The sequence below is a fragment of the Schistocerca gregaria genome, chromosome 1 (assembly GCF_023897955.1).
Source record: "Schistocerca gregaria isolate iqSchGreg1 chromosome 1, iqSchGreg1.2, whole genome shotgun sequence".
Taxonomy (NCBI): domain Eukaryota; kingdom Metazoa; phylum Arthropoda; class Insecta; order Orthoptera; family Acrididae; genus Schistocerca; species Schistocerca gregaria.
The window spans coordinates 643,493,240-643,520,003 of NC_064920.1; the positions used below are offsets into that span (position 1 = coordinate 643,493,240).

The 26,764-nt window shown below is 35.2% G+C and overlaps 1 protein-coding gene across 3 annotated transcripts in view; it reads left to right on the top strand.

The window, feature by feature from the left end:
* Positions 1–26,764, top strand: part of LOC126360641 (ionotropic receptor 25a) — a 445,688-nt gene that overhangs the window by 303,725 nt on the left and 115,199 nt on the right. For all 3 annotated transcript variants that reach the window (XM_050007727.1, XM_050007729.1, XM_050007728.1), the window contains 2 exons: positions 16,139–16,389; positions 18,545–18,744. In XM_050007727.1, coding sequence (XP_049863684.1) covers positions 16,139–16,389; positions 18,545–18,744 — 451 coding nt within the window. The remainder of the gene's footprint in view (positions 1–16,138; positions 16,390–18,544; positions 18,745–26,764) is intronic.

Below are 26,764 nucleotides of genomic sequence, written 5' to 3' on the forward strand. Positions count from 1 at the left end.
TTGTTTTATGTAACTCAAGTGACCTGATTTAATAATAACAATAGGTTTCATTCAGCATTGAATAATCCAGTACAATCCCTAGAAATAACACAATTCCAGGATGTCATTCTTCTGAATACAGCAGTTTACAAATTACAAACTAAAGATCTGTAACAATAAATATTACTTGTTAATATATTTTAAATTTTTTTAATACACAAATAACAGTGTTACATATATCTTCATTATCTTTGGATCACTTGTGAATTACTCTTTGACCATAGATTCTAGTAGACTGGCCTTGCTGTGCAGAAGCTATAGGGCTGGTATGGCTCCAACATAAACCACGTGACTGTTGGCAAAACGTGGTGGGATTTCAAATCAGCAGTCTGCCATCCTATGTTTGTATCGTATTTTCCCCACATTTCTCAATTGACTGCCAAACGCTTAAAACCAAAATTACTTTTTATTTGCGAAAAATTATACCAGAACTACATTTGACCTGGATTTGTTCACAGTACCATTTATAGAATCTAACAAATACATCGAATGCCATTCTGGTGTGCAGCGGGATGAAATTACCATAAACTATCAATTAAAGTAAAATTTCGTTAAAATTCTTTTAAACAGTAAGAGTGGGCTCGTGTCAAAACTTTAAACATTGGATTCGCCGCATTTTGAGCTCTAGTCACTTATAAAAGAAAATGGGATATGGGAATCATGTCAACTATAGGCACCAAAATTTTCAGTATCAATTTTAGGTGTACTTCAAAGGTTCATTTCCCAATATTTTTACAAAAGTTTAAACTATCAGTTTAAAAAAATTATATTTTAGATGAAAGGTGAGACTTTCAAGTTTCAGAAAATAATTTTGGAGCCTACATTTATTTAATAGTATTTGAAGGTAGAAAAAATTCTCTTAATCTGTCGACTATAGGTGCTCTTACTTTATTATAATCTCACTTGAATATACAAGTCCTTGCTAGCTGTGGGCTATTAAGTGCCTCAAAATGAATAATGTATATACCAAAGTGAATATTGTGCACCGTAGTAAAAGATGTCAATTATGACTCAAGCAACACCTATAAAATTTCAACTGAAACAGTCTTTACAGCTCTCAGTTTAACCAGGGCAGGCCATAAATTAAAAGTTCCAAGAAACTATGCAATTGTTTTAATTTTTTAAAAGGTATTTCTTCACAGTTGATGAAAACAATCTCAAGGAAAACTCTTTTCAAGGTTAAAACACTTGTCAACGTTTGTCTTAAGATAGTCATTCTGGTTGTCAACTTCTGTCTTAAGATAGTCATTCTGTGTGGAAACAAACTGCAAAATAATTCCCACAATGAACTGACAGTATATAATTTTTTAAGAAAACTATCTAAGGGACACTTTTCACTTCTAATATTGCAAAACTGTACTGACCCTCATCCAGATTAAGAGCCATTTTCCAGGGCACAAACAGGTTAGAGATCATCTGCCAAAACAAAAACATCTGGCAGTCTCTCAGTACAATAAGAATAGGGGCTCTCATTTTAGAAAAATAATGCCTGTACAGTGATCTGATTTTGTTCTGACACTGTGTGGGATCATGAGGAAATTTTTCCTTGCCTCTGCGTAATAATCATGTGATCATAAATCAAATAAAACTCCCCTTTAATAACATATTAATGATTATAATTGCAGTTTGTGAACAATTTGAATAGCTTACTACAAATGCAGCAGATACAATTAGTCAACTTAGAGCTTAAAAAACCACTTTTTTAACAGAAATTTTAGGCTTACCTTAGGAGTAACCTTTACAGATAGAAAAAGTTGTTCTTACACTGAAAAGTTAGGTCTGTTTTCTGCAGAGTTCATACACTGCCAATGCCAAGCACAATGTCACATTTTCATGATGATTTGTGCCAAATTTTGGAAACTGTTGCATATGAATGAAATATATATACCAGTACTTGCTTCATTCAAACAGCATTCCGAATTTCTTTTTGGAAGCTTATGCCACAAATCCTTAGTACCTGGTGTCTGTAGTGGATGCATATTGCCAGAGGTGAACACTATCCATTGCAGTAACAATTGAGGTAATAGAAATACTTTTGTGCTTGACACTCCAATGGTATTTACAAACATGCACTGCCAACACCATGCACAATCTCACATTTTCACTAAGTTTCTTAGCAAATTTTGAAAGCTGTTGCATATGAATGAAATATATGTACCTGTACATGCTTCACTCAGAGCCTACTGAATTTTGTATTACAATCTCATCTGACAAATCTTTACTACCTGGTGGCTATTACATATCTATAGCAGACACAATTTACCGAAGTGAACACAATCCATTGCACCAACTACAGTTGACTAAGATTAAAGAAACTGGTTTATAGTTTTACTTGAAACAACTTTTGGGGGTTTGAGTTTTCATAGATAACACGAAAAGAAATACATGTGGATTCTTTCAAGTGCTTTTCTCATTTTAAATTTATTACACTTTTTTCTCAGTTGCTGCAAGTATTCAAAGAAAACTAACATCTCTTGGGGAAAAAATAGATATTCAGAAAAAATAACTCAATACTTTATTTCACAACATTATTTTATTTCTTACAAAATTTTATTCTACATTTCCTTTCTTACAACACAATATTTTCCAACAGATTTATTTCTTAAGCCCATGTTCTAAGAGGGCAGAACAATGTTTAACAGATAAAAAGATATAGAAGACACTGACAAGAGAATAAATCTAGTAAAAATATAAGGGCCCAAACAAATTAACAACACAATATACAGACCTAGAAGGAACAAAAAATAAAAAAAAGACTGTACATAAATATATATTCTGTTAAGAGCAAAAGAATATCTAGGTTTACATAAAACAAATGAATCCAATTGGTCTGAAAACAGAAGTAAAGTCCAAACATATATTGAAAAAGGCTTTGTGGATGCAGTACGGGCACTTAGAAAGGCTAAGAACTCCAGATAACTCTTTAATTTGTGTAGACATGGTTCAAACAGTAATAATAATAATAATAATAATAATAATAAACATAACCTAGGCAATTATTAACTCTAATGTAATAGGGATCAGGCATAGAATATTTAATGTCCCTTAAACAGCACAGTTTTTGTGTATAAACTCCTCACACAACCTTTCTGGAATGTTTCTGTCACAGACTTTCCAAAATGGTGATTTCTAATTTTAAAATACTCAAATAAAATTGATTTAATTAGAGCATTTCTGTGATTTTCTGTGGGCTCAAAGTCCATAATATGTTCGTTGATGGATTGAAAAACACTACAATCAACATCTGCAATAGCACATGAAACAAGAACAAGCATAACATTTTTCTTTTGCAACGTCCCCTTCAACTGTTGCAACCAATAAGCTTGCTCTGCTGCTTTGCAAATTTTAATAACGTCAGCAGAAGGCGTAACTAAACCTCCCACATTTTTTCTTCTGATTAGTCCAATGTCACTGTCCACTGCCCCACACAAAGAATTTGCACATTCTACACAATGTACTGACTTAGTCAATTTACGCACAATGAATCCTGCTATGTATGCAACAACATTCCGTACATAATTGGACAGCTGTTCAAATGAGACAGTAGGAATGCTGTATGAGTAATCATGAGAGACTGATGCAACATCTAGGCCTAACTTCTCTGAATTACAATCGATAGCTGATGTACATGGGTTAGATTGCATCACATCCAGTCCAGAAGATCCACCGAGAATGGAACAATCTGCAGTATCCAAAGTAGATCCAAATTCTGACCCTCTTACCTGCTGATGGATAAGCAATTGTTTGTAGGCTGCTTTGAATTGAGCTGCTGTGGGATTGTTGTTATCACCACCATATCTTCTGATTGAGCTGAAAAATGTCTATGTGGTCCTGTAGCAATTTATATGTAAGCAAGAAATTTAGTTTTGGTTGAGAGCTGTCTATGAGGGAAACATATAATTTTCTTAGGCTCTGTATACATACAAGAAAGCCAAGGAAGCCAGTCTTTCTGTTAGTATACAAAATAGATGGCCCATTAGCCTCAAGTCCCAGCTCCTTAATATATTTTTCCACTTATTAAGAAATGGTAAAATATGGCCAGCTGCCTGCATTGACAGAGGTGATCTATACCCTTTGGACAGGATATTCCTACTATTGAAACAATCAAAAAGGTTGTTCATTGTCCTTATAAATTTAACTGTATGTTCACATCCTTTAAAGTCAGCTAGCTGCAAATCTTTGTCAAGGAATTCTGAAGCATTAGCTACACTACCACTAAATGTTTGCACAGCAATCCTTACATTCATTTTATGATGATACCACTCACCATGTTTTGTTCTTACTTTTGTAGCAGCCAGAGGTTTCTCCACTTTTTGCAGCTCATGTAATTTTAATACATAATCCCATTTTATTGGATTTCTGTTTCAATTGAAAATGTCACCTTTACCAGCTAATGTATTGCATATTAACTTGAACATGTGACATGGATCAAGGAATATGCAAACATCATCCTTACATAGAGGATGTTTAAAAAAAGATTTCACTCTGCACGTTTAAAGACAGGCCCCTAGCTTGTCTACCATTGTAGTGTTTACGTGAGCACCATCAAAAGTAACAGAAATTACTTCTACTCCAGCATCATATGTAAATTTCAACGCCTCCTTAAGTAGGTTTGATTTTTCAACAGCATCCAGGCCATTGACTAAAAAGTAGCCAATTGGAATTTTCCATGAACCATTAATAGCAGTCAACATGAATGTTAATGCCTCATTTGTAACAGGCAGATTGTCATTGTCAAGATCTGTACCATAATCTATGTAACCAATAAACTTATTTCCACAAAATTCAACATGCTTCCTTATGGCAATCTCATCAAATGACATGGCACAAAGAAATTTCTTACCTTTGCTAACGAGTTCCTGACACTTTATTCTAAGTGCTATTGCTGCTTCTTTACTGAAACCAGGATCCTCATCAACAACACTGTACCATTTTCTTAATGTTCGTGGATGTGACAGTGATGTTTTAAAATTTTTCCTTACATAGCTATATGCTTTGCTACTATAATAATTTAGTGTCAGAGCAAAGGTCCAAAGAGCTGCTGGATACATATTTGCTTCTTTACCTTTGCTGACATGTTGAAGCAACTCCGAAGTACCAGGTGGCAGCATCTGGTAGCAAAAAGCCACATCATTTAAGCATAAGTATTTCAACCTGCAATCACTCATACATTTTAAAAATGACAGGCATTGTAAATATACTTGCCTTTAGTAAATTAGACAGGGATTCATTTATAACATGATTATTTTCAAGATTATTTATCAAAGATTTCAAAGACAAGACTTTCTTCTTCATCCCACGAGATGACCGCTGCAAATTCTTTAACTTTCTGGCTTTGATGCTAATCTGCCGTCTTGCAACATCTATCACTTTTTCTGCTATGCCAGGAGTACACAAATCGCTATTCGAAAAGTCCCCAATATACCTGAAACTTTTGTTTTTTGGGGTGTTCATTTCCATATCACATAACGTCACTGTAAATAAAACAAAAATGCATATTTTGAGGTATAATTTGTGGGTGAAGCATGTCCGAAATGGCACTTAACGTAATGTGCTACAGTTCTATTATAATATAATATTTTACTAACTCGCAGTTGTTACATTCTAACAACATTCAGATTTACAGGCATTGGAAGCACAGATTTCAGAAGACAATGCATCATCTAACGAACGCCTTCTAGTGTGTGATTTACGGAGCTTAGGCCTTTTCGATTTCATATGCTCTGGAAAATCGAAAAGCGTCGGGATAGCATCACTTCTTAGCCAATTCCCTCCAGTCTTAGCCCTATAAAAACATCAGACATTGTAAATACAAATTAAAAATATACATTGTAAATAATAACTAACCTATCAAAACATTTCTCATCGAAGTGCTTCGAGCAAAGGCGCGTATGTGCAGATGGCTTAAAGTTTTTCCGTTTCAGGGCCTGTATCCAAAGCTGCCTTCGGTTTTCATCCTTAGGGAACCTATGAGTAGAAACGAGAAACAGTTATACTTACTTCTGTAACCGAATTATCACAGATACTTTCCAAAATGTAGTATGAGTCTGACTTTACAGGCACCACTTTCAACACTTTAATTTACCTGATACTCTATTTCAAGTGCAAAAAACATATAAAAGTCACTTCAGCAGATTTCAATAAACGCATCTGCACTATCATAGAAACACTTACACGTGAAATGCCATTTCCCCCGACAAAACGCTGAGTACAGTCATAAGCGCAACACGAAACAACCATGTTTTGCCAACATTCACGTGACTTCAGCCTAGAGATGTTGGAGCCATGAAAATGACATCAGGGCCAGTCTATTATATTTATGGTCGAAGGAATTACTTAAATCTATGCACCTGACATAGTTACAAAGCACTTTTCAGAAAGATAAAGTACTCATGTAGAGAATAAAATGGATTTTCAATTAAAGTTATTTTAGCCTTTTTTTATTTGCTAGTAGAAATGGCTGTGAGACCTTTTGGTAGGGCACTTCATGCTTTAGCCCAGCATGAAGTGTATTTCTTTCATGTAAAGCTGTTCTGTGACTATTTACATGGTATCCAAATTTTTGTCTTGTATCATGCTGGTGTAGGCCACAGTCTGTTGAAGGCAGAGCAAGAGCTTTTGTAGAGTGGCTGACACACAATAATTAACTCATCTGTGTGACAATGTTCACTAATAACTAAAATGTCAGAGTTATCAATTCCTGCAATTGTACTCAACTCATTGTCCTTATTTCTAAGACTTTGAAAGCTTTGCTGAATAATTCAAATATAAAATTGGTTTGCTGAATACTGGCTTGACACGTCATTCTGCCAGATTCCTTGTTTTTAGGACTACGAAAATTCTGATGTATAATAGTAGCTGGTGCATACAGATTGATTTGTTTCCCTGGTCGCCAGCAGTGGCTGTTTGTGGGACAACTCCTGTTTGGGTCGGTTGTGCCATTCCATTTGCACCAGTTTGTTAAAAATTTTGTCTGATTTCCTGAGAATCTTTTTACCTATCTTATTCATTTGCATGCAATGAATTGTGTGGCAGATCTCTTTGTGGCTTGCTGACTTAACAGAGACACACTGTGAAATTTATTACATAATGCTTTAAGCCTATCATTTGCTTTACACACATCCATGTTCGCAATAGATTGTTCCATTACATCATGTTCATGTTAACAACAATCACTTTAGTGCCAATTAACTTACCGAGTGTCACTTTCATGTATCTGATAGCATCATTTGCTTAATTTTTATCTCTGTCATTTATACCTTCCATGACAAAAGCACAAGAAAGATTCACTATCTTGCATATATGGCCTCGCCACAGCAGGTAGAGGTGGTTGATATTGAATGTGAGCAACAGCTGTAAAGTCATTTTGGATACTCACAATGTTTTGCACTGTTCTGCAACCATGACTGTCTCCATATGTTAGAAACTGCCACTTCTTCTTGTCCTTGCTTCTTCTGTTATTCTCTTGGGACAAGGTATGCTCTTAATTATTTTAGTTATTGTCAAAGTGATCCAAAGATAAACCATTGGAAAGGCTTAAAGAGAATAATGCATTATATAAAAGGAACAGTAGATTATGAGATACATTATAGAAATGAGAACAAAATGAAACTGTAATAACTTATGCTAACTGGGTGAAAAGCTCACATAGAAAATCAACATTAGAGTAAGTTGAGGTACTAAAAACCATAGTACTGTAACGTTTTCTTTTACAGAAATAGAATCTGTATCTCTTGTGTTGTAGAATCTTTGTGTTTTGAGAAGCAGTTCCATCATCTAACAAGTTTGAAAAATGAAAAACTTAAGTCAGTCTTGTATTGCCTCTCTTTGTAAATTGGGATGTAAAAGATTAAAACACTTAGATGTTTAGTATGAGTTTGCTGGAGACATGTTTGAAATGGAAAACTGATCTCCAGTACATTACTATGGAAAACCATTTAGGTAACATTTTTGTAAAATTGTTGTGCAGACAAGAATTTGATAAATTGTCACAAGGATTGTAAATGTCTAAAGTTGTAGACTAATGTTATATAAAACTGAGGCAAAGTGAAAGAATAGCAGTTCTATATGTGGTTCCTTATGATTTTATTGCCTTGTATCCATCTTCAGCAATGAAGAGTTCTTGATCTGTTATTACTCTTTAAATGCGTTTGCAACCATGTTCTGCTAACAATTTTCTCAACATCAACAGTCATAAAACAATAAGTTAACAATAACCATAAATGCAAAAGAAAATTAGATGCATGCCTTAATCACCATTTGCCCTATAAATCATCAGATAATGTAGAATCAAGAATGGCAGATTCTTGTTAACTGCATAACAAGTAGTAATACTCAATACAAATATGACTATTCTTGCAGAAAACAGATAACTTGAAAGGCAGTCACTCTGATCTTTGGAAGACATATGAAAATAAGTCTTAGAAAATACACTATTGTTCACATTTTATTTTATTTGAACAGATAACTGGTTTTGACTGGAAAATAAGGTGTCTCAGAGTTTGTGAGACTTGAACATGAACCCATTTTGGAGCAGCAGAAAAACAAGTAAGGCAACAACACAGAGGACATACAGTCATTAAACAATGTATATTGGTGAATAGGGATATGGGAATGGAAATTCATTAATAATTGCTTGAATAACTGGAAAAATTGATTGGAAAGAAAACTTGAAAGACATTTGAAGGTAATTTATGAATCTGTGCACAATCCTGTGTGAACTTTAACTGACACCAATATCAACAGACCTTTAGTATCAATATATTCAAGGTCAATAAACACAATTTGATTTACGTTCTGCTTCACATTAATTCCATTGTGGTTAGTCTTGATAGTGACAATGTTGATGCAGGAATGCTATTCCAGATACCACATAAATTCATCTTGTTTGCACCGAACATCTAGATGCAAGATCTCAATGGTGAGTGAAATGATGAACAGATAGGAGTTGACTTCTTAACTGTGTGAATAAATATTGCTTTTCTAATAACGTTTTATAACACTTTTAATGAGCAGTCGAAATACACATTTTTAACAATGCTGGTGCGATGGATCCAAGCATATGTCCATACACTACCACTTCTCAAAACAAAACTGTGAAGATACATGAGTTAATACATTGAAGAGCATATTTCTTACAGACATTTAATATATATAAGAAAAGAAAAGAACGAGAAAATAATATAATTCAATACAATTGCCCCCCACTGTGCACTGAGGTCATACGGAGGTGCCCAGTGTCTGAGCTGGTTTCCATTTTCGAAGTTTGATAATCTTGGCCATAGAGGCATTGCCTTTATTTTTGGCTACTGGATTTATCCTCAATGCTTACCAATTGATATGGGCATGTCAGCTTTTTTTTAACAGATGCATATATAAGTTTTCTCTCCTAACAAAGTGCGTACTGTAACTGCATAGTCCCATTGTTGACAGTCAATATTTGCACAGTGTTTAGCTTGTAAAGTGTGCACACACAGCCCAATGTCTGTTATTGCCACAGTTCACACCGTCATATCCCGTGCGAGGCTAGAGTGTCCATGTCATTTGTTAACAGTAGCTTTCACTGCACAAATCTGTGAAGCTCGTGTTCAGTGGCATGATCCTTTGTGAAACCTTCATTGCGGTGACAACTGGTTTCCATATCAGTGGCATGAGGAATTTATTTCACCTTGTTACTCTCACTTATTTAATGGGGAGACCAGCTGTACATCTAACATCTGTCAACAAGGTAGGTTCCTTGCTGCTTTTATGACATTGTCGAGCACAGAAAATTCATTCTATGCAAAATATTGCTGTTTTTAGTTTACCACATGCACACCTATGTATTGTTTTAACATACATACACTTAGCACTTTGCAGCTGTGTTTCATATGTTTTTGTGCTTGATTTTTGAGCATCTTTCTTACAGTTGCATTACATAAAGTTTCTGTAGTGTCCTTTCCTCATACTCTACACGTAACATAATAAAATACAATTACAAAATGCACTTGTCCTTTTCATTTGCTGACATGGCATTATCGTTGCTCATATAGATTACAGGCTGTAACATATTCTCTCCTCTTTTTATTTACAGGGTCATTACTTGTCATTTTCTTTCAGTACATTTTGTTAGATTTAATTTTCATTACATTATTCGCTTCCAAATGTAGGGGTACACATTTTACTCTCGTTTGGTTATACATGCTTCATATAAATTGACATACATTTCATTTCAATTACAATGACCTCTTGTCAGAGCATATTTATCAAGTCAAAAGAATCAAAGAATTAAACAATAGATACTACGTGTCGCTCAGTTAACTACATCTGGCCTCACCTCTCTAGCATTCTCCAGGAAGGATCTACACACTACAGGATTGTGGACATTCATTGAAGAGGCCCTTATGTGCTCAGTTATGTCTTGTTAACAGACTTAACTGTGATCCCAAGAACAAAATAGTTTGTTGTTTATAAACACAATTCAAATCTGATGATACCAATTGTATCAAATACTTATTCAGTGTTTAAAAATGCAGCTATTTATTTTCTTGTTATGTTTGTTTTATAAAGGATAACCATTTCATATGCTGAGGATGCTGAGGTTTACAGAGTTGTATCATCAATATAATATATTACATATAATGAGTGTAAAACAATGTTTACATAAGTAACAAATGTGCAAAAAATTTCAATGTAATTCAAGTGTTTGATGCTTTCATGGGTAGTCGAGACTCACAGTAGTTAGTTTTCAGCCCCTTGGTTATTTGGTAGTACTCAAACTTAGTTCAGCGTCATGATATGCAATGTACTGAAACTGTTTTCTCCTTCACATACCTTTACACTATCACATTCATACATATCATAAACTTACAACTATATTCACTTGCGATATGGTCTTTCTTATGTTTATATGGTAACTAACACTCTACACTTGAGTATATGTTAATGCATTGTACCCTGGAAGAAAAAACTTAATACTAACTTAAAACTAAATCTTCATAGGTAAGTTTATAGTGGCCCGATGGCTACTGATACCTTTTTCATATATTCAACCATGTATTCATTCACATCAGAGTGCATTTGTGCTATTACAAAACCAACTTAATGTCATGTTGCATCTCTACTTACCTTATAAATCTAAAAAATATGGTGCATGAGAGGTGCAGTATGACCTCTTATTCAGTTTGCCACTTATACTGCACTCGTTTGTTTACCTCCAGTGAGATCTTTCTCATTCATCAAGTATAATTAGCGCATGCACTTTCAATACTTAAATTTGTAAATATTGTCATATATAGATATAATGTATATAGTAGCATAGCTTGTCTTGTAGTGTCCTTTTCCTGTGCATAAAATCCGTTAGCTTATGTGTGTGTGTGTGTGTGTGTGTGTGTGTGTGTGTGTGTGTGTGTGTGTGTGTGTGTAGATAGTCACAGTTTAGGGTAGACTCTCTTTTAATTTTCGATGTCCCTGTATATTCAATAGGCTTTAGAAATGCTAGTGTGGGCTGTAGCTCATCAAATTTGTTTTCGGTGCTCCAGCCAGCTGTATCTTCTGGCGTGCATGCGCTTGTGGTTCGTTACTAACTTGCTCCCCAATGCACATGCGGGTCCATCGCTCTGATGGCACTTGCATTGTGGTGAGTTGTGTATTGCACTGCATACTACCATACATTTCACAAATTCATTTATTTGTTTTCAACTGAGCTACGCACAAGGCGAAGCATTGTCTTTAGAGTGTCATCGTCTCTAGACACATAAAAATAAAATTCTTCCTTGCTACGAGCACTCATCATATCATTTACACATTTGACATATAAGAAAAAACACAAAAAAATTCCTTTACAACTACCAACATAAATTCTGGAATGTTACTTTCCAGCAGTCTAAATCTAATATTATTATATACATGTACAACTTAGAGGCTATACAGCCCTTTTTTCAATATGTAAACATTTTTAGCTCATGCCCCCACTCTCCTCCTAGGTCACAGAATTGGGGCCTACCATGAACAGTTCAAGTATTCTGACATCACAGTGGCATTGGTCTCTGGGTTAGGTGTAACTTCTACTGTATGGACTGTTCGTGTTTGATTATGCCATTTAGTACACTGTGAGGCTCTCAATTGAAATTCTCTTTGCCTTTGCATGTTACTTGGCATATATGTGTTACTTTACTGGCTCAATTCCGCTGTCTGTGGATTATTTGGCTGTCTGCTACTGTTTGGTCTTTGTCAAGTGATTGGCTGATTATTGCCAGTAGCTTGTGTCTGTATGTATTGTACAGGCTGTCCATACTCTACCTGCCCATTGTAGTTGTTTTTGTTAAATTTTTGCCCATTTCTTTTGTATCTGCCCTTGAATTTATGGCTGTCTCTATTGCCATGTTGATTACCATTACTGTTACTATAGGTCTGTGTGGGGTAAGGTTGCCATCCGTGCTCTACTACGAATCTGTTGTTCACTTGTTGATCTATAAATCTCTGTAGCACTAAATGCATATTAACAGGCTTTAGTTGTACTGGTCTCTTTGTGTATAAAGTCTATTCAGTTCATTACAGATAGAAAGGATCCGGTGTTTTGTTTCAGGATTATAGTGAGTTTTTCACTAATGTGGGCAGGTAGATAGCTCTTTAAAATTTTCAAGATGAAATACCAGTTTAATCCAGTTTCTGGTTTTATTCAAATATGTTTCAAAATAGCTACTTAGCTTCCATGTTTTCTACTGAATGGAGCTGGTTTGAATACCTCATGTCTGAGCCTCACATTTACAGCCTCAGACCAATATTTATCTAGAAAGGCTCTCTCAAACTGTTCATAGTGATGACAACACGCCACCATGTCTGTAGCCCATAGTTGAATATCACTCTGTGTGTATCCAACAACAAATCTAATTTTCTGGGCTTCAATCCATGTACAATATAAAAGATTTCAAAATGCTCTGATAAAAAAACACCACAGGGTTGGTTCTTTTCCCTTCAGAGGTAAATATGAGAAATTGTCGATGCCTAATTAAGCCATCATCTGCAAGTAATTTTGACAAACACACTGCGCTGTCAGTGACAGCCATGTTTATGTTCACTTGTGGTGTAGTGCATGGAAATTGTGTTTGCTCGACAGGTACAGCTGCTGGTAAGTGTTACTGCATTCTGCAACCTTTGCTATTTTCCTTCAATGGGCTAGCCACGTATTGTGCATAATCAGTGAAAGTATCTAAATTCTCTAAAAGCATGGATTTGTAGTTTTAGCAATACTGTCTCATAACTTTTCCTCTGCTTCCTCTAAACCTGAATCTATTTTGGCTAGAAATTGACTTTCTTTCTCTTTTAGGGCTTCTTCTACTGTATCTACATAATTAATAAATTGAAGAGCATTTTTCTTACTTTGTTTCATACAGATATTTAATGACGTATCGAAACATTATTCTTTGCACAAAAGTATTCATTAATTTACTTTGGGCAGTGTCAGTAACTCATTCAGTTTACATATAGCTCATATACAGGGTGGTCCATTGATCGCAACCGGGCCAAATATGTCATGAAATAAGCGTCAAACGAAAAAACTACAAAGAACAAAACTAGTCTAGCTTTAAGGGGAAAACCAGATGACACTATGGTTGGCCTGATAGATGGTGCTGCCATAGGTCAAACGGATATCAACTGTGTTTTTTTAAATAGGAAGCCCCATTTTTATTACATATTCGTGTAGTACGTAAAGAAATATGAATGTTTTAGTTGGACCACTTTTTTCGCTTTGTGATAGATGGTGCTGTAATAGTCTCAAACATATGACTCACAATTTTAGACAAACAGTTGGTAACAGGTAGGTTCTTTAAATTAAAATACAGATCGTAGGTATGTTTGAACATTTTATTTCGGTTGTTCCAATGTGATACATGTTCCTTTGTGAAATCATTTCTGAGAATGCATGCTGTTACAGCATGATTACCTGTACATACCACATTAATGCAATAAATGCTCAAAATGATGTTCATCAACCTCAATGCATTTGGCAATATGTGTAATGACATTCCTCTAAACAGCTAGTAGTTTGCCTTCCATAATGTTCATACATGCATTGACAATGCACTGATGTATGTCGTCAGATGTTGTCGGTGGATCATGATAGCAAATATCCTTCAACTTTTCCCACAGAAAGAAATCCGGGGACGTCAGATCCGGTAAACGTGCAGGCCATGGTATGGTGCTTCGATGACCAATCCACCTGTCATGAAATATGCTATTCAATACTGCTTCAACTGCACGTGAGCTGTGTGCTGGACATCCATCATGTTGGAAGTACATCACCATTCTGTCATGCAGTGAAACATCTTGTAGTAACATCAGTAGAACATTACGTAGTAAATCAGCATACATTGCACTATTTAGATTTCCATTGATAAAATGGGCGCCAATTATCTTTCCTCCCATAATTCCGCACCATACATTAACTCGCCAAGGTCACTGATGTTCCACTTGTCGCAGCCATTGTGGATTTTCCGTTGCCCAATAGCGCATATTATGCCGGTTTACGTTACCGCTGTTGTTGAATGACAATTTTGTCACTTACAAGAATGCGTGTAAAAAATCTGTCATCGTCCCGTAATTTTTCTTTTGCCCAGTGGCAGAACTGTACATGATGTACAAAGTCATCACCATGCAATTCCTGTTGCATAGAAATATGGTACTGATGCTATCGATGTTGATGTAACATTCTCAACACCGACATTTTTGAGATTCCCAATTCTCACGCAATTTGTCTGCTACTGATGTGTGAATTAGCCATGACAGCAGCTAAAATACCTACTTGGGCATCATCATTTGTTGCAGGTCATGGTTGACATTTCACATGTGGCTGAACACTTCCAGTTTCCTTAAATAACGTAACTATCCAGCGAATGCTCCAGACACTTGGATGATGTCATCCAGGATACCAAGCAGCATTCATAGCACATGCCCGATGGGCATTTTGATCACAGCAGCCATATATCAACACATATCCATTTTAAAATGGGTAATGTATCACGAAGCAAATACTGTCCGCACTGGCAGAATGTTACGTGATACTACGTGCTTATACGTCTGCGACTATTACAGCGCCATCTATCACAAATCGAAAAAAGTGATCCAACTAAAACATTCACATTTCTTTACATACTACTCGAATATATAATAAAAAATAGTGGTTCCTGTTTTAAAAAACGGAGTTGATATCCGTTTCACCTATGGCAGTGCCATCTAGCGGGCCAACCCTAGTGCCATCTGGTTTCCCCCTTCAAGCTAAATGAGTTTCCTTCTTTGAAGAGTTTTCATTTGAAGCTTATTTCATGAGATATGTGGTCCGATCACTATCAATGGACCACCCAGTACATAAGAAAAGAAAAGAATGAAAAAATAATATGATTCAATACATTGGGTACAAATCTTGGTGCTGTACACTATTCACTGCCACATACTTTGTTAATCAGTTGAGTTAATGAGTATGTATCTTCTTTGTCAGTGCATTATAAGCTCCTTGTTTTTCTGCTTCCACATAATGCATTCACATTTATGTTTCACATATTTGTAATACTTTATTTTTATCTTCCTCTTATGGAGTTTTGGATGGCTGTAAACTCGTGACTAGTTATCTGTTCAAATAAAACAACACTGGAACAAGGCTGGGAATTCTGTGATTTATTTGAACAGATAAATATTTCCATGACACATATCTGAATGACCATCTAGATAAAATGCAAGGAGTAGAAGTCTAGATATAATGCAAGGACTAGGAGTCAAACATCAGCTATTTGACTTAAATGTTGATGTAACAACCTTTTTTCAAAGCAGTGGATTTCTGTCAATTTTTATGTGATACGCTTAACATTTTTAAGGCCAGATCGCCATAGCACTCAAATCTTAGTTATTTTTTACCACATTTCCTAACAATTGCTTAATTTAATTAATATATATCTTGATTTCTTCCATTTTCTGTCCCTTATGATGGGATTCATGTAATAACAAATTAAAGCAATTTATAGCGATAGTTTTCAATACACTTCACAACTGTTTACTGAACCAAATTTTCATTTTCTTTGCATATAGAGACGTGGAGTAACCTGTTCATGATATTTATGTTTTATAGGGAGGAGGAGAGGCTCCAAAAAACCTTTCAGGAAGACTCGTAGCAGCCACATGGTGGCTGTTTGGTTTTATCATCATTGCTTCATACACTGCAAACCTGGCTGCATTTCTTACAGTGTCACGTCTAGATACACCAGTGGAATCACTAGATGATCTCTCTAAACAGTATAAGATTCAGTATGCTCCTATTGCAAACTCTTCAGCGCATGTATACTTTCAACGAATGGCTGCTATTGAAAATCGATTTTATGAGTAAGTTGGCATTTTTATAACATCTCACTATTCTGTATATGTGTACATGACATCATTATTACTAAAGCTGTTGTTTAGCATTGCTGCATCTTTTTAGTACAATCAGCTCAAAAAGTTTACTGCACTTCATTTCAGATTCTAAGCTGTGGGATATGAAATGACTTTAAGTGCAGCACATTAGCAATCCTGTGTCTGTAATTTGCCTATCCAGTCAAACTTAAGATTTATTCTGATGTAAATAAAATTGAAAGAAACTTCCACATGGGAAAAATATATTAAAAACAAAGATTCCAAGACTTACCAAGCGGGAAAGTGCCGGTAGATAGGCACAATAAATAAAACACACAAACACACACACAGAATTTCGAGCTTTCGCAACCGGCGGCTGGTTCGTCAGGAAAGAGGGAAGGAAAAGGAAAGATGAAAGGATGTGGGTTTTAAGGGAGAGGGTAAGGAGTCATTCCAATCATGGGAGCGGAAAGACTTACCTTAGGGGGAAGAAAGTATAGGTATATACTCGCGCGCGCCCACACACGCGCGCACACACACACACACACACACACACACACACACACACACACACACACACACACACACACACACATATCCATCCATACATACACAGACACTGGCTTGTGTCTGTCCACTGTTTGAGGCTGATGTCAAAAAAATACCTTTCAGAACACATTTATTATCTATCTTTTGGTTGCATTATTTTTTAAGAAGGGCAGTTTCAGTTCAACATGAGCCTTCTTCAGATCTATAAACAGCAGTAAAATAACTAATAAGCAAATACTCTACAAAAATACAAAATGTTATCATACTGTGCCATAATCCAACATCAAATACACCAGAGAGAGAGTGTACTTCATTCTACATCACATAATAAAATACCTTTTTTCACTTTGCTTCTGTTGTGACCTAGTTTTATGTTTTAGTTTTTCCTGTAATTTCTTTTTAATCAGCTGTGCTATGTTCTTTGTTATGTATGTTTTTAACTTGTTCTCCATCCTAGCACCACATACACATAAAAGGATCTATGAGATATTTCCACAGATACATAAGTAAATGAGAAACTTGAGAGACTAACCAAGTAAGGTGAAGTAAAAACATTGCCAAATCCTTTCTAAGGCTTCAGCTGCAGTACTGCAATTCTGAATGCAACTCATACCAATCGTAAGTGATTTCAGACATGGAACGCATACAAAGAAGGACAGTAGTAGCTTTCTAGGAAAATATTGAGCTATGCAGAAATGGTACTGCTATGATAAAGGAGCTGAAGTGGAACCCATAATGAAAGCCAGAGGAAAACTCATCTCCTTGGCCAAGGTCACTAATGCGTTTTGTGTGGTGGTGTTTGACCTGGGTGTAAGCCAGTTCAAATCATGGTGGTGGAAAAAATTTTCACCGTCAGTATTTGACTGGCAAGGGGGGCATGTGACACTGTTGATGCTGATCCACCCATTAGATGGGGACAATAAGCTTGGGGGCCATATTGGTGCTATTTTCAAGGTATAGGCTGTGTGCTGGCACCGGGTTTCACCTTCTCCCTTCTCTCATCATTTTGTAACACACACACACACACACACACACACACACACACACACAGAGAGAGAGAGAGAGAGAGAGAGAGAGAGAGAGAGAGAGAGAGAGAGAGTACATACATGTAGTATTACAAATATTTTAGTGGAACATATTGTAAATAATAAACAATTTAAAAAGTCAGAGAAAAATTCAGAGATTAGGTAATATGTATACGGATCTTATATCTTTAACTTTCTGGTCTGGTGTTAAAAATAAGTTTAACATGGGAAACAGAAGTAAAGCAGTTTATTGAAAGATGTCTTACATCCCTGGCTTGAGGAAATACGGCAGTTGAGGAAAAGACTGAAACTGTGTATTGTGAGAGAGTAAATGAAGTGATTGCATATGTAAATATAATCTGCATAACTAAAAATATGCATTGCTGCAGAAACATGAAAGATTCATTGAAAATTAATGTGTTAATAATAACAAAAACTTCAATATCTATCATATTTTCTTGTTGGATCTGTCGAATGCTGTTGCAATAAAAGTTGCACTAAATTAATAATTGCCTATGCACTTAACTGTGAAACTTTGTAAAGAATTTATTTGTTTTATGTTAAACTGATAGGATATGGAAGGATATGAGTCTGAATGACAGCTTAAGTGAAGTTGAGAGAGCAAAGCTAGCTGTGTGGGACTATCCAGTGAGTGATAAATACACAAAAATCCTGCAGGCCATGACTGAGGCTGGATTTCCAGCTAACATAGAGGAAGCATTAGAAAGAGTAAGGGCTTCAAAATCATCAAGTGAAGGGTTTGCTTTCATAGGTAAGTTACATCTAAATACTGCATCTTCATACTGGTAAGCAAATAAATATGGTAATAAGTGATACATGACAATTGATTGCCTCATGACCAAACTCTAGCAGAGAAAATGATGACTTCAGAGTTCCTCATGATGTAGAATTTCAAGTTTATAACTTTTATTTTATACTCTGAATGATTCACTTTACACATAAATTTAGTCTCCTCGCATAATGTCATTTAAAACTGTGACTCATGCTGCCATTGCTCAAGATATTTTGTCTGGAGCTACAGGAAAATACAAGAAAAACTTTGTAGTCTATGCATCAGTGACCAGCTATTTTTAACATTAACTTTTTTTTTAATTATCTAGAGCTTCAGTGGATTTCTCTGTGTTTCTTCATGTTTGTGCTTGTCTGCTTTGTGGTTGTTCCTGTATCTTACATTTCATTAAAAACATTTTTTATGACTCTGTCACTATATTTTCCATATTTTTGCTCTTTTATCTGTAAATTAATCTGCACCAAAATCCTGTGTAATCAGTTGTGTCTAAAGAATTCTTCTACTTTATGTTTAGAATGTTACTGTTACTGTCTGAGAGAAATCTCATATGTTTAAGGCTACACTTCCTCTTATAACTGGGTGTGTGATTCTTTAAAGGAAGATTATAACTCCCATGTATAAGACAGCTTCAGACATCTGAGTCCTTTACAAATGAGTTTATGTCCTATATATTTGCAAGAAAAGGTTTAGAAAACGTTTGAAATTGTCTATCAAGTTTGTTAGAATTCACCAAGTATTCTCATTATCAAACAGTGGATGAGTAAGTTCTGGGTAATTCCACTCTTTTTAAGCAAAAGCTAGTTTTTTTACCCCATCTCAGTGTTTTATGTTATATCTCCTGGACTGTGTGATGTACAATGATATAATTTTGTAGGTACACTTTTGGATACTGTCTGCCAAATATGTTGTGAATAGTGTTAGCAGTGTAGAAATAATAAATTAAAACATCAGCCTGATGCTGAAGTTCTACTGTATGAACTTTGAAAGGGTAATAACTGATAAACTTTCCCTCTCATCATTTTATGGACAGTTTGTAGTGATCCAGCTACACATAGCTAACAAAATTGAGACCTAACCTGCTATGTTATCTAGTTCAGTTTTGAATCAAGCCATATGTAGTGATTGTGTCACAGCCTTGCCACCAAATTTTTGTCAAACTACCATAAAACACTGAATCAATCCTGCTCATTGCAAATCTGATGTGGAGGGTGGGGTGCGGGGTGGGGGGTGTGGGGTGTGGGGTGTGGGGGGGTGGGGGGTGGGGTGGGGGGGGGGGGGTTGGGGACCTCCTCTCTGATTTCTACTAACAAACATTTGACCATTTTGCCTAACATTTATCTTTGCATACACAGTTAATTATGGTACAACTGCATGTATATATGGCTATGATGATGTGGCATAGGACGTTTACTTCCAAGTGAACACACAAGCACTCAGTCTGACACTTGTTATTATGTTTACCTGCATCTGCGTGCATTTGCAACAACTAGGTGTAAGCAGGTTTGCTTTCATTGGCTGTTGCATTCAGCTTTGCATGAGTGATTCATTATGTCTCTCATGCACAACACTGAAGTAACATAGTTCACTAGAGGGTTTTAATGTTATTTTTATTGCGGAATTACAGTCTGTTCATTGATCACAAGAATAACACGACTGCGAACTAGCCACCGTTGGCAGTAGCACACTCATAATACACAGTTTTTATACATCTGTGCACAATTAATGGTTCATGCACATGGTAGTCAGAAACGAGGTGAATATGCATTGAAATTATAAAGTATTTAAAATGCACATGGCACAGACACAATTCTTTTCAGAACACCGTAACTACAATGTCATCTGTCCATAGCTTATATTTTTGTTGTTGTGCGACACAGTTCATTTGGGGATTTTACACAGTCTGTTTTATACAGTCTGTCCATTTTAAACCTTTTTACATTCTATTACAGGAAGGAGCAAAAATGTATCTCATCATTAATCAGTTTCATTTGCACCAATTGTTTCACGACACAACATGATCAGCATGTTTTTGACCTCCTTCCACCATTTCAGTTCAAACATTAGTGCAACACATGCTCTACTGACAATGTTCAACCCTCACAACCAATATTCTGATCACTCTTGCTCTGCTTGTACAGTATCTCAGTAAACAATGTAACTTTACAAAATCATTCCAATCAAAATTAAAGGAATAAATGAAAAACAAAGAATCAGAATATTTTACATATTCAGTAAACAAAAAAACCTTATTACTAATGTCCAAAAGGGAAATAATATGAGTTCCATATTATTATTTTCAACAGTTAGTTACTCATTACATTATAAAACAAAATAAACACTATCCTATACCACCAGAAATTCACGCACAACTACAAAAAAAAGAAAGTAAGCAAGAAATAAAACACAAAAAACTCTTATATAGTTTGCAACGAGTGATGTCTTCACATGTGTCAGTAAGGAGTTTCTTAAAGACTTGAAATTATGTGTAATGCTTGTTGAAGTTACTAACTGCTCTCATTCTCTACCACTAGATGAAACATAGTCTATGTATTTGTGTGCTGTGAGTTATGCTGCTGCAAGACATCTAAGCAGTTTCTAACTGTAATACTTGTCTTATGATGTTAAATCTTAAACATAAGATTATTATTCTTATTGAGTAGATTATAATAGAATTTTAATTTAGTAATATTGGCCAACAATTACATTAAATATTGAAAATCAAGATTTAGTCACCCCTGGAAGGTGTTAGATAAACAACCTGCAACTGGTGCTGGGTGACCATGCACAGGTTTTCTTGTTTAATAATATAGATTTTTTCTTGTGAGTATATTCCATATCATGCAGTTCATGTTACAGTGATTGTTTTTACTTAAATACTTTTCATAGACTTAATCAGCATCAGCTGTTCTGTCTTCAGTACATACTAGACATATTATTCATAATGCAAAAAGGAATTGACTGAGAGACTACACTGAAATGTCTGCTGTTGTTCATTGCAATAATTTATCCTTAAACCTGTCCTTTATCATCATGACTACCACTGCTCCCCAGTTACTTATATGTAACCCCTTTACAAGCCAGCTTTCATTGTTCTTGCAATGTTCTTATTGATTCACAGTTGAAGCACAACACATATTTATATTTGATTTGATTTGAGTTATTTCATCTCATAACATACAATATTCAGATTATGTGATCTGTTGTACTGGATACATGCCAATATATAATTTTAGGAATTTAGTTTACAGGCTTAAAAATAATAACAAGTACAAGTATCAAACAATTTTTTAGCAGTACAATACTTTTACATTTTTTTACTATTTTTGTTTTATTTTATTTTATTTATAGAGAGTTGTTGGTTGCCCTGTTTAAATTATCACCTCATCATTCATAAACGCCTCCACTGAATAACAACATTTTCCCACTAAGAGTACATATAATTTTTTCTTTAGATGACCAATTTCCATGCTCAGAATATTGTAACCCTTTAATTTATTGTATATTTTCATGATCATGTATTGAGGAGTCATAGAATATAGTATTAATCAGTGTGGAAGGAGCATAAAATTTTGTTTTGGTCTAGTTGTGTCAGTGTGTTTGAAGTGAAATTCTTTGGAAACTTCAGGTTTACTGTACAGGAAAATTAGAATTTCAAAAAAGTATAGTGAGGGGACACATAATATATTTAGTTTTTTAAACAATGGGTGACATGAGGTTCTTGGATGTGCGGCTCACATCTTCCTAATGATTTTGAAGTTTTAATATCTGTACCATATAACTTGAATTACCCCAAAAAATTGTGCCATACCTCATGACAGATTCAAAGTAACTATGGTACATAATTTTTCAGCTGTCCATGTCTATTACATCACATAACGTTGCCATGGCAAAAGAGAAGCTATATAATTTGTTACCTAAACATTGTGAGTGTGCCTGCCAGCTTAAGTTTTCATCCAAGTTTAGTCCTAAGAATTTCACTGTGCTTGCTGGTTCTATCTTCACATTTTTATGTAGGACATATATCTCATTTGGTTTAGATTGTTTTGTTTTAAACTGTATGAGTTGTATTATCGTAATATTTAGTTTCAGACCATTTAATTGAAACCAGGCTTCCAGAGAATTCAAAGTGTTTACAACACAGTCAGCAATTTCAGCAGAGCTCTTGTTTTCAATCAGCACTGAAGTGTCATCTGCAAATAGGACTGACTTTGCTTTGATGTTCAAGGGTAAATCATTTATATAAAACAGGAAGAGAATCTGTCCCAAAACTGAGCCTTGGGGAACACCTACTTTCCCATTTCGATGAGTAATTTCCAGAGTTAGATCTTAATTTATAGAGCAGCATGGAGTGATTCACTGAATCGAATGCTTTGCTTAGGTAACAGAGTCTCATTTCTGGGGTGGGGCTTGCATTTGAGGTCAGCTTGCAGTCAGATAAATATGGTAACTACAGTACTTGCAGCAGCTTCTAGCAGGATTTTTCAGAACTTTCGTATGCTTTGCCTCCAAATTCAAGCATCATGTAATATAAGCTTTAACAACTTCTGAATCCCAGCATTTATAATGGATACGATAGATCATCTTCTACATCGATTCCTTGCTACATGCATGAGCAAGCTTGAACTTAGCTGACCGCGGCTGAAGACTAACAATGTACAGCGTGCTAATACTCACGCTGCTTTGCATGCTTGCACGCAGCCGAGCTCTGTCCAAGTCTGTACGTTTGTAGCAGCATTACAGTATAGCATCAGTTCATGCAAGTTTGCATCAGTTTGTGTGTTACTGTGTATTGCATGGAGAATCCAGCTGCATATCGGTTAGCTCACTAATATCAGATGTTGAGGAAATCTGCGAAGTTGGAGTGAAGCAGAATGATGAAGATATTGAAGAAGAAGATGATGTTAGGAATGAAGAAATGCAAACAACATAATTCAGTGAAGCTATTGCCAGTATAGACATTGTCCGGAGATTTGTCACAGCATTTAAAGTGGACAACCCTGTTATAGAAAGAGTAAATCAATTGGAGATGGACATTTTGAACAGTGCTAAAAAGCAGACTACCAACTTTGATTGGAGAAATTTCAAAAAATGAGGCACTGTAAAAGTTGTGTAAATGTGAGTTGTATATAGGAAAAGGAACTCAATTCATTATATTACTGTAATTGTGTAAGTATTTTGTGGATGTTTTAATTTTGTAGTGTGCTGGGAAGCTATGCTCTTTGACTACTGTATTAGTGCTACAAAACAATTTGTAATTACAATATAATGTATAGGGTAGGTATCTCCTTGTTTTATTGTTGTTATTGTGTAAATTATGTGTGTTGTTGAAATTCATGTCAATACGGCAAAGAGTTCAGGAAAAGGTTTGCTTTCTGTCGAAATCTTGATTTAAGGTAAACCCCCATTTAAGGTTAAAAAATTCTGGTCCCTAGAGAAACATTAAAAAAATAGGGGTTCTACTGTAAAACCATAGTACCAGGCTTACAATAGCTTCACAGAGATAATTGATGACATACTACAAGTACTGGGGCAATCATTTCAGTGATATAAGTACAGTAAAAATGCATATACACACACATTGCCTCAAGAAAATAACAGCATCTGTATAAAACACTTATATTAACATTTGAAAAACTGTGATCTTCATTCTTAATAATAATAATAATAATAATAATAATAATAATAATAATAATACTCTTTCCAACATCGAATGATTTATTGCATATGTATAAAAACAGGTTACAATTCTTGATACACACCACAATAATAAATTCTTCTGAATACATCATCATTGAGTAACAAAATGATTAAATTACAAATAAATGGTTTGCTTAATGCTATTTACATTTTTTTAAGCACTTCTTATTCTGCATGTAATTATGGTATTCCTCTAGAGTGTAAAATGGATTTTGTAACAGAAATTTCTTTAGCTGAAATTTAAGCTTATTGTGTGTAGGGCTGTAACTTTTCTGGGTAGTGGATAGTGGACCCTTTTCATAGAGTGCTGTTCTATGGCAGATGATGTAAAATTTTTCTTCATTTGTATTGTACTGATACAAATTGGAACAAATGTTGGGCTGCAGTCTTTTAAAAAGTAATATGGCTTTTAGAATGTACATTTTTGCTATGGTTAGTGCACCAGTTTTTGTAAACAAACCACGGCATGATTCTTTATATTGTGCTCCACAGATGATTCTTATACCCCTTTTTTGAAGTAGCAACAGCTTATTTAGATTTTCTTTGCTTGTTGCTCCTGAAATTTCTATTCCATAATTCAGGTGAGAGAAAAAGAGAGCATTGTATGCAGTCTTTAGGACAACAGTGTCTTTGCAGAACTTGCTAATCACATTACTTGCAAATATATTCCTTGACAACTTATATGCTAAAATGTCAACGTGTGTGTCCCATTTTGGGTTGCTTTGAATTGTTAAACTCAGGAATTTTGTACTAAACACCATGAGATATGTTTTACTACTGCTTACATTTAACTGGCTTTCACTAAAGTGCTTAAAAATTTCATTTGTCATGTTATTACAGTGGGTCTCTAGTTCATTAAATGACTTAAAACAATAGATGTATCATCCATACACAGAACTGTTTTGGAAGTCTTGAGTGCAATATCTTATCTCATTTACATAAATCAAAAACAGAAGAGGACCCTGTACTGAGTCCTGTGATACTCCATATTTTATATTAGTGATTTTGGATTTGTGAACACCACTTTCAGTTTTCCACAGTACCAGAAACTGTTCTTGTTTACTCATGTAAGATTTTATTAGGTCATGAGCAGTGCCTCTGATGCCAATGTTCCACAGCTTTTATAATAGGCTTGTGATGTTCACACAGTCAAAAGCTTCCTCGAATTCGAAGTATATGCCTGGAACATGTTGCTTGTTCTCAATGCCACTTATTATCTCTTCAGTTAACTGAGCACCTTCTGAGCAAGTTGATTTACATTTTAAGAACCCATTCTGATTTTCAAACCTTAGGTTGTACACCTGGAGAAAGTTTCTAATTATGCTGCATATGACTGTTTCAACTATTTTGGAAAAGACAGGAGGTATTGAGACTGGTCTGTAGTATTGAATTTGAATTTGTGCTACAGGGCATATTATGATACACATCGACAGCTACCAGTGAAATAATGTGACTCATGTAACTGAGATACAGAATGTCAAGGATAACCGTAGAACCACAGAAAACATAGGGTAACACAGGAAAAAAACAAAGAAACTGGTGTTACCTGAGCTATTTTTAGTTTGTCTTGGAAGGTGCTACAGACAGAGGTACAGAGACATTTTGTCTGCACACTTTTAATTCATTAATACTGAGGCCATCATGTCCTGCAGAACTGAAAGATTTTAGAGATCTATTGATGTTAATTATATCCTTGCAATTTATGGGGGGTAGGTATATGCTATGCTCAGATGGATTGCCTTTAAAATTATATATGTTTGTCATTGATAGCTTTCCCTACTGAAGAAAATTATTCATTGAACATAATAGAAATTTCAAGTTGATCTTTTACTACCATCCTATTGTGGTAAATATTGAAGTCCATACAGGATTTGTCTCTGCCTTTTATAAAACTGTTTAACACTTCCCAGACACCAGTAGTAACACTGTGTGAAGCATGATGTTTGTTTGCGACACAGCCACTCCTGGTCTGTATTAATAGATTTTTATAATATTCTTGATAAGTTTTGAAGGCCTCCATTAGCTTGAGATTTTGTTTATCATTCAACATTGCACTATGGAATAATTTTAACTTTCCCTTGCTTCATGGACATTAATATTTATCCACACACATCTGTTTATATTTTTTAGTTTGTTTAACTTTTGTGGCTGCAACTGGGCATGTGACATCAAAACAGTAGTAGGAAAGCTATCATTCTCAAACCATGGTATGTGCTCTAACATGCAGTTCAGTCTGTTGATGTTATGATTATATATAATTCCTTTGCTTACATTACATAGTTCT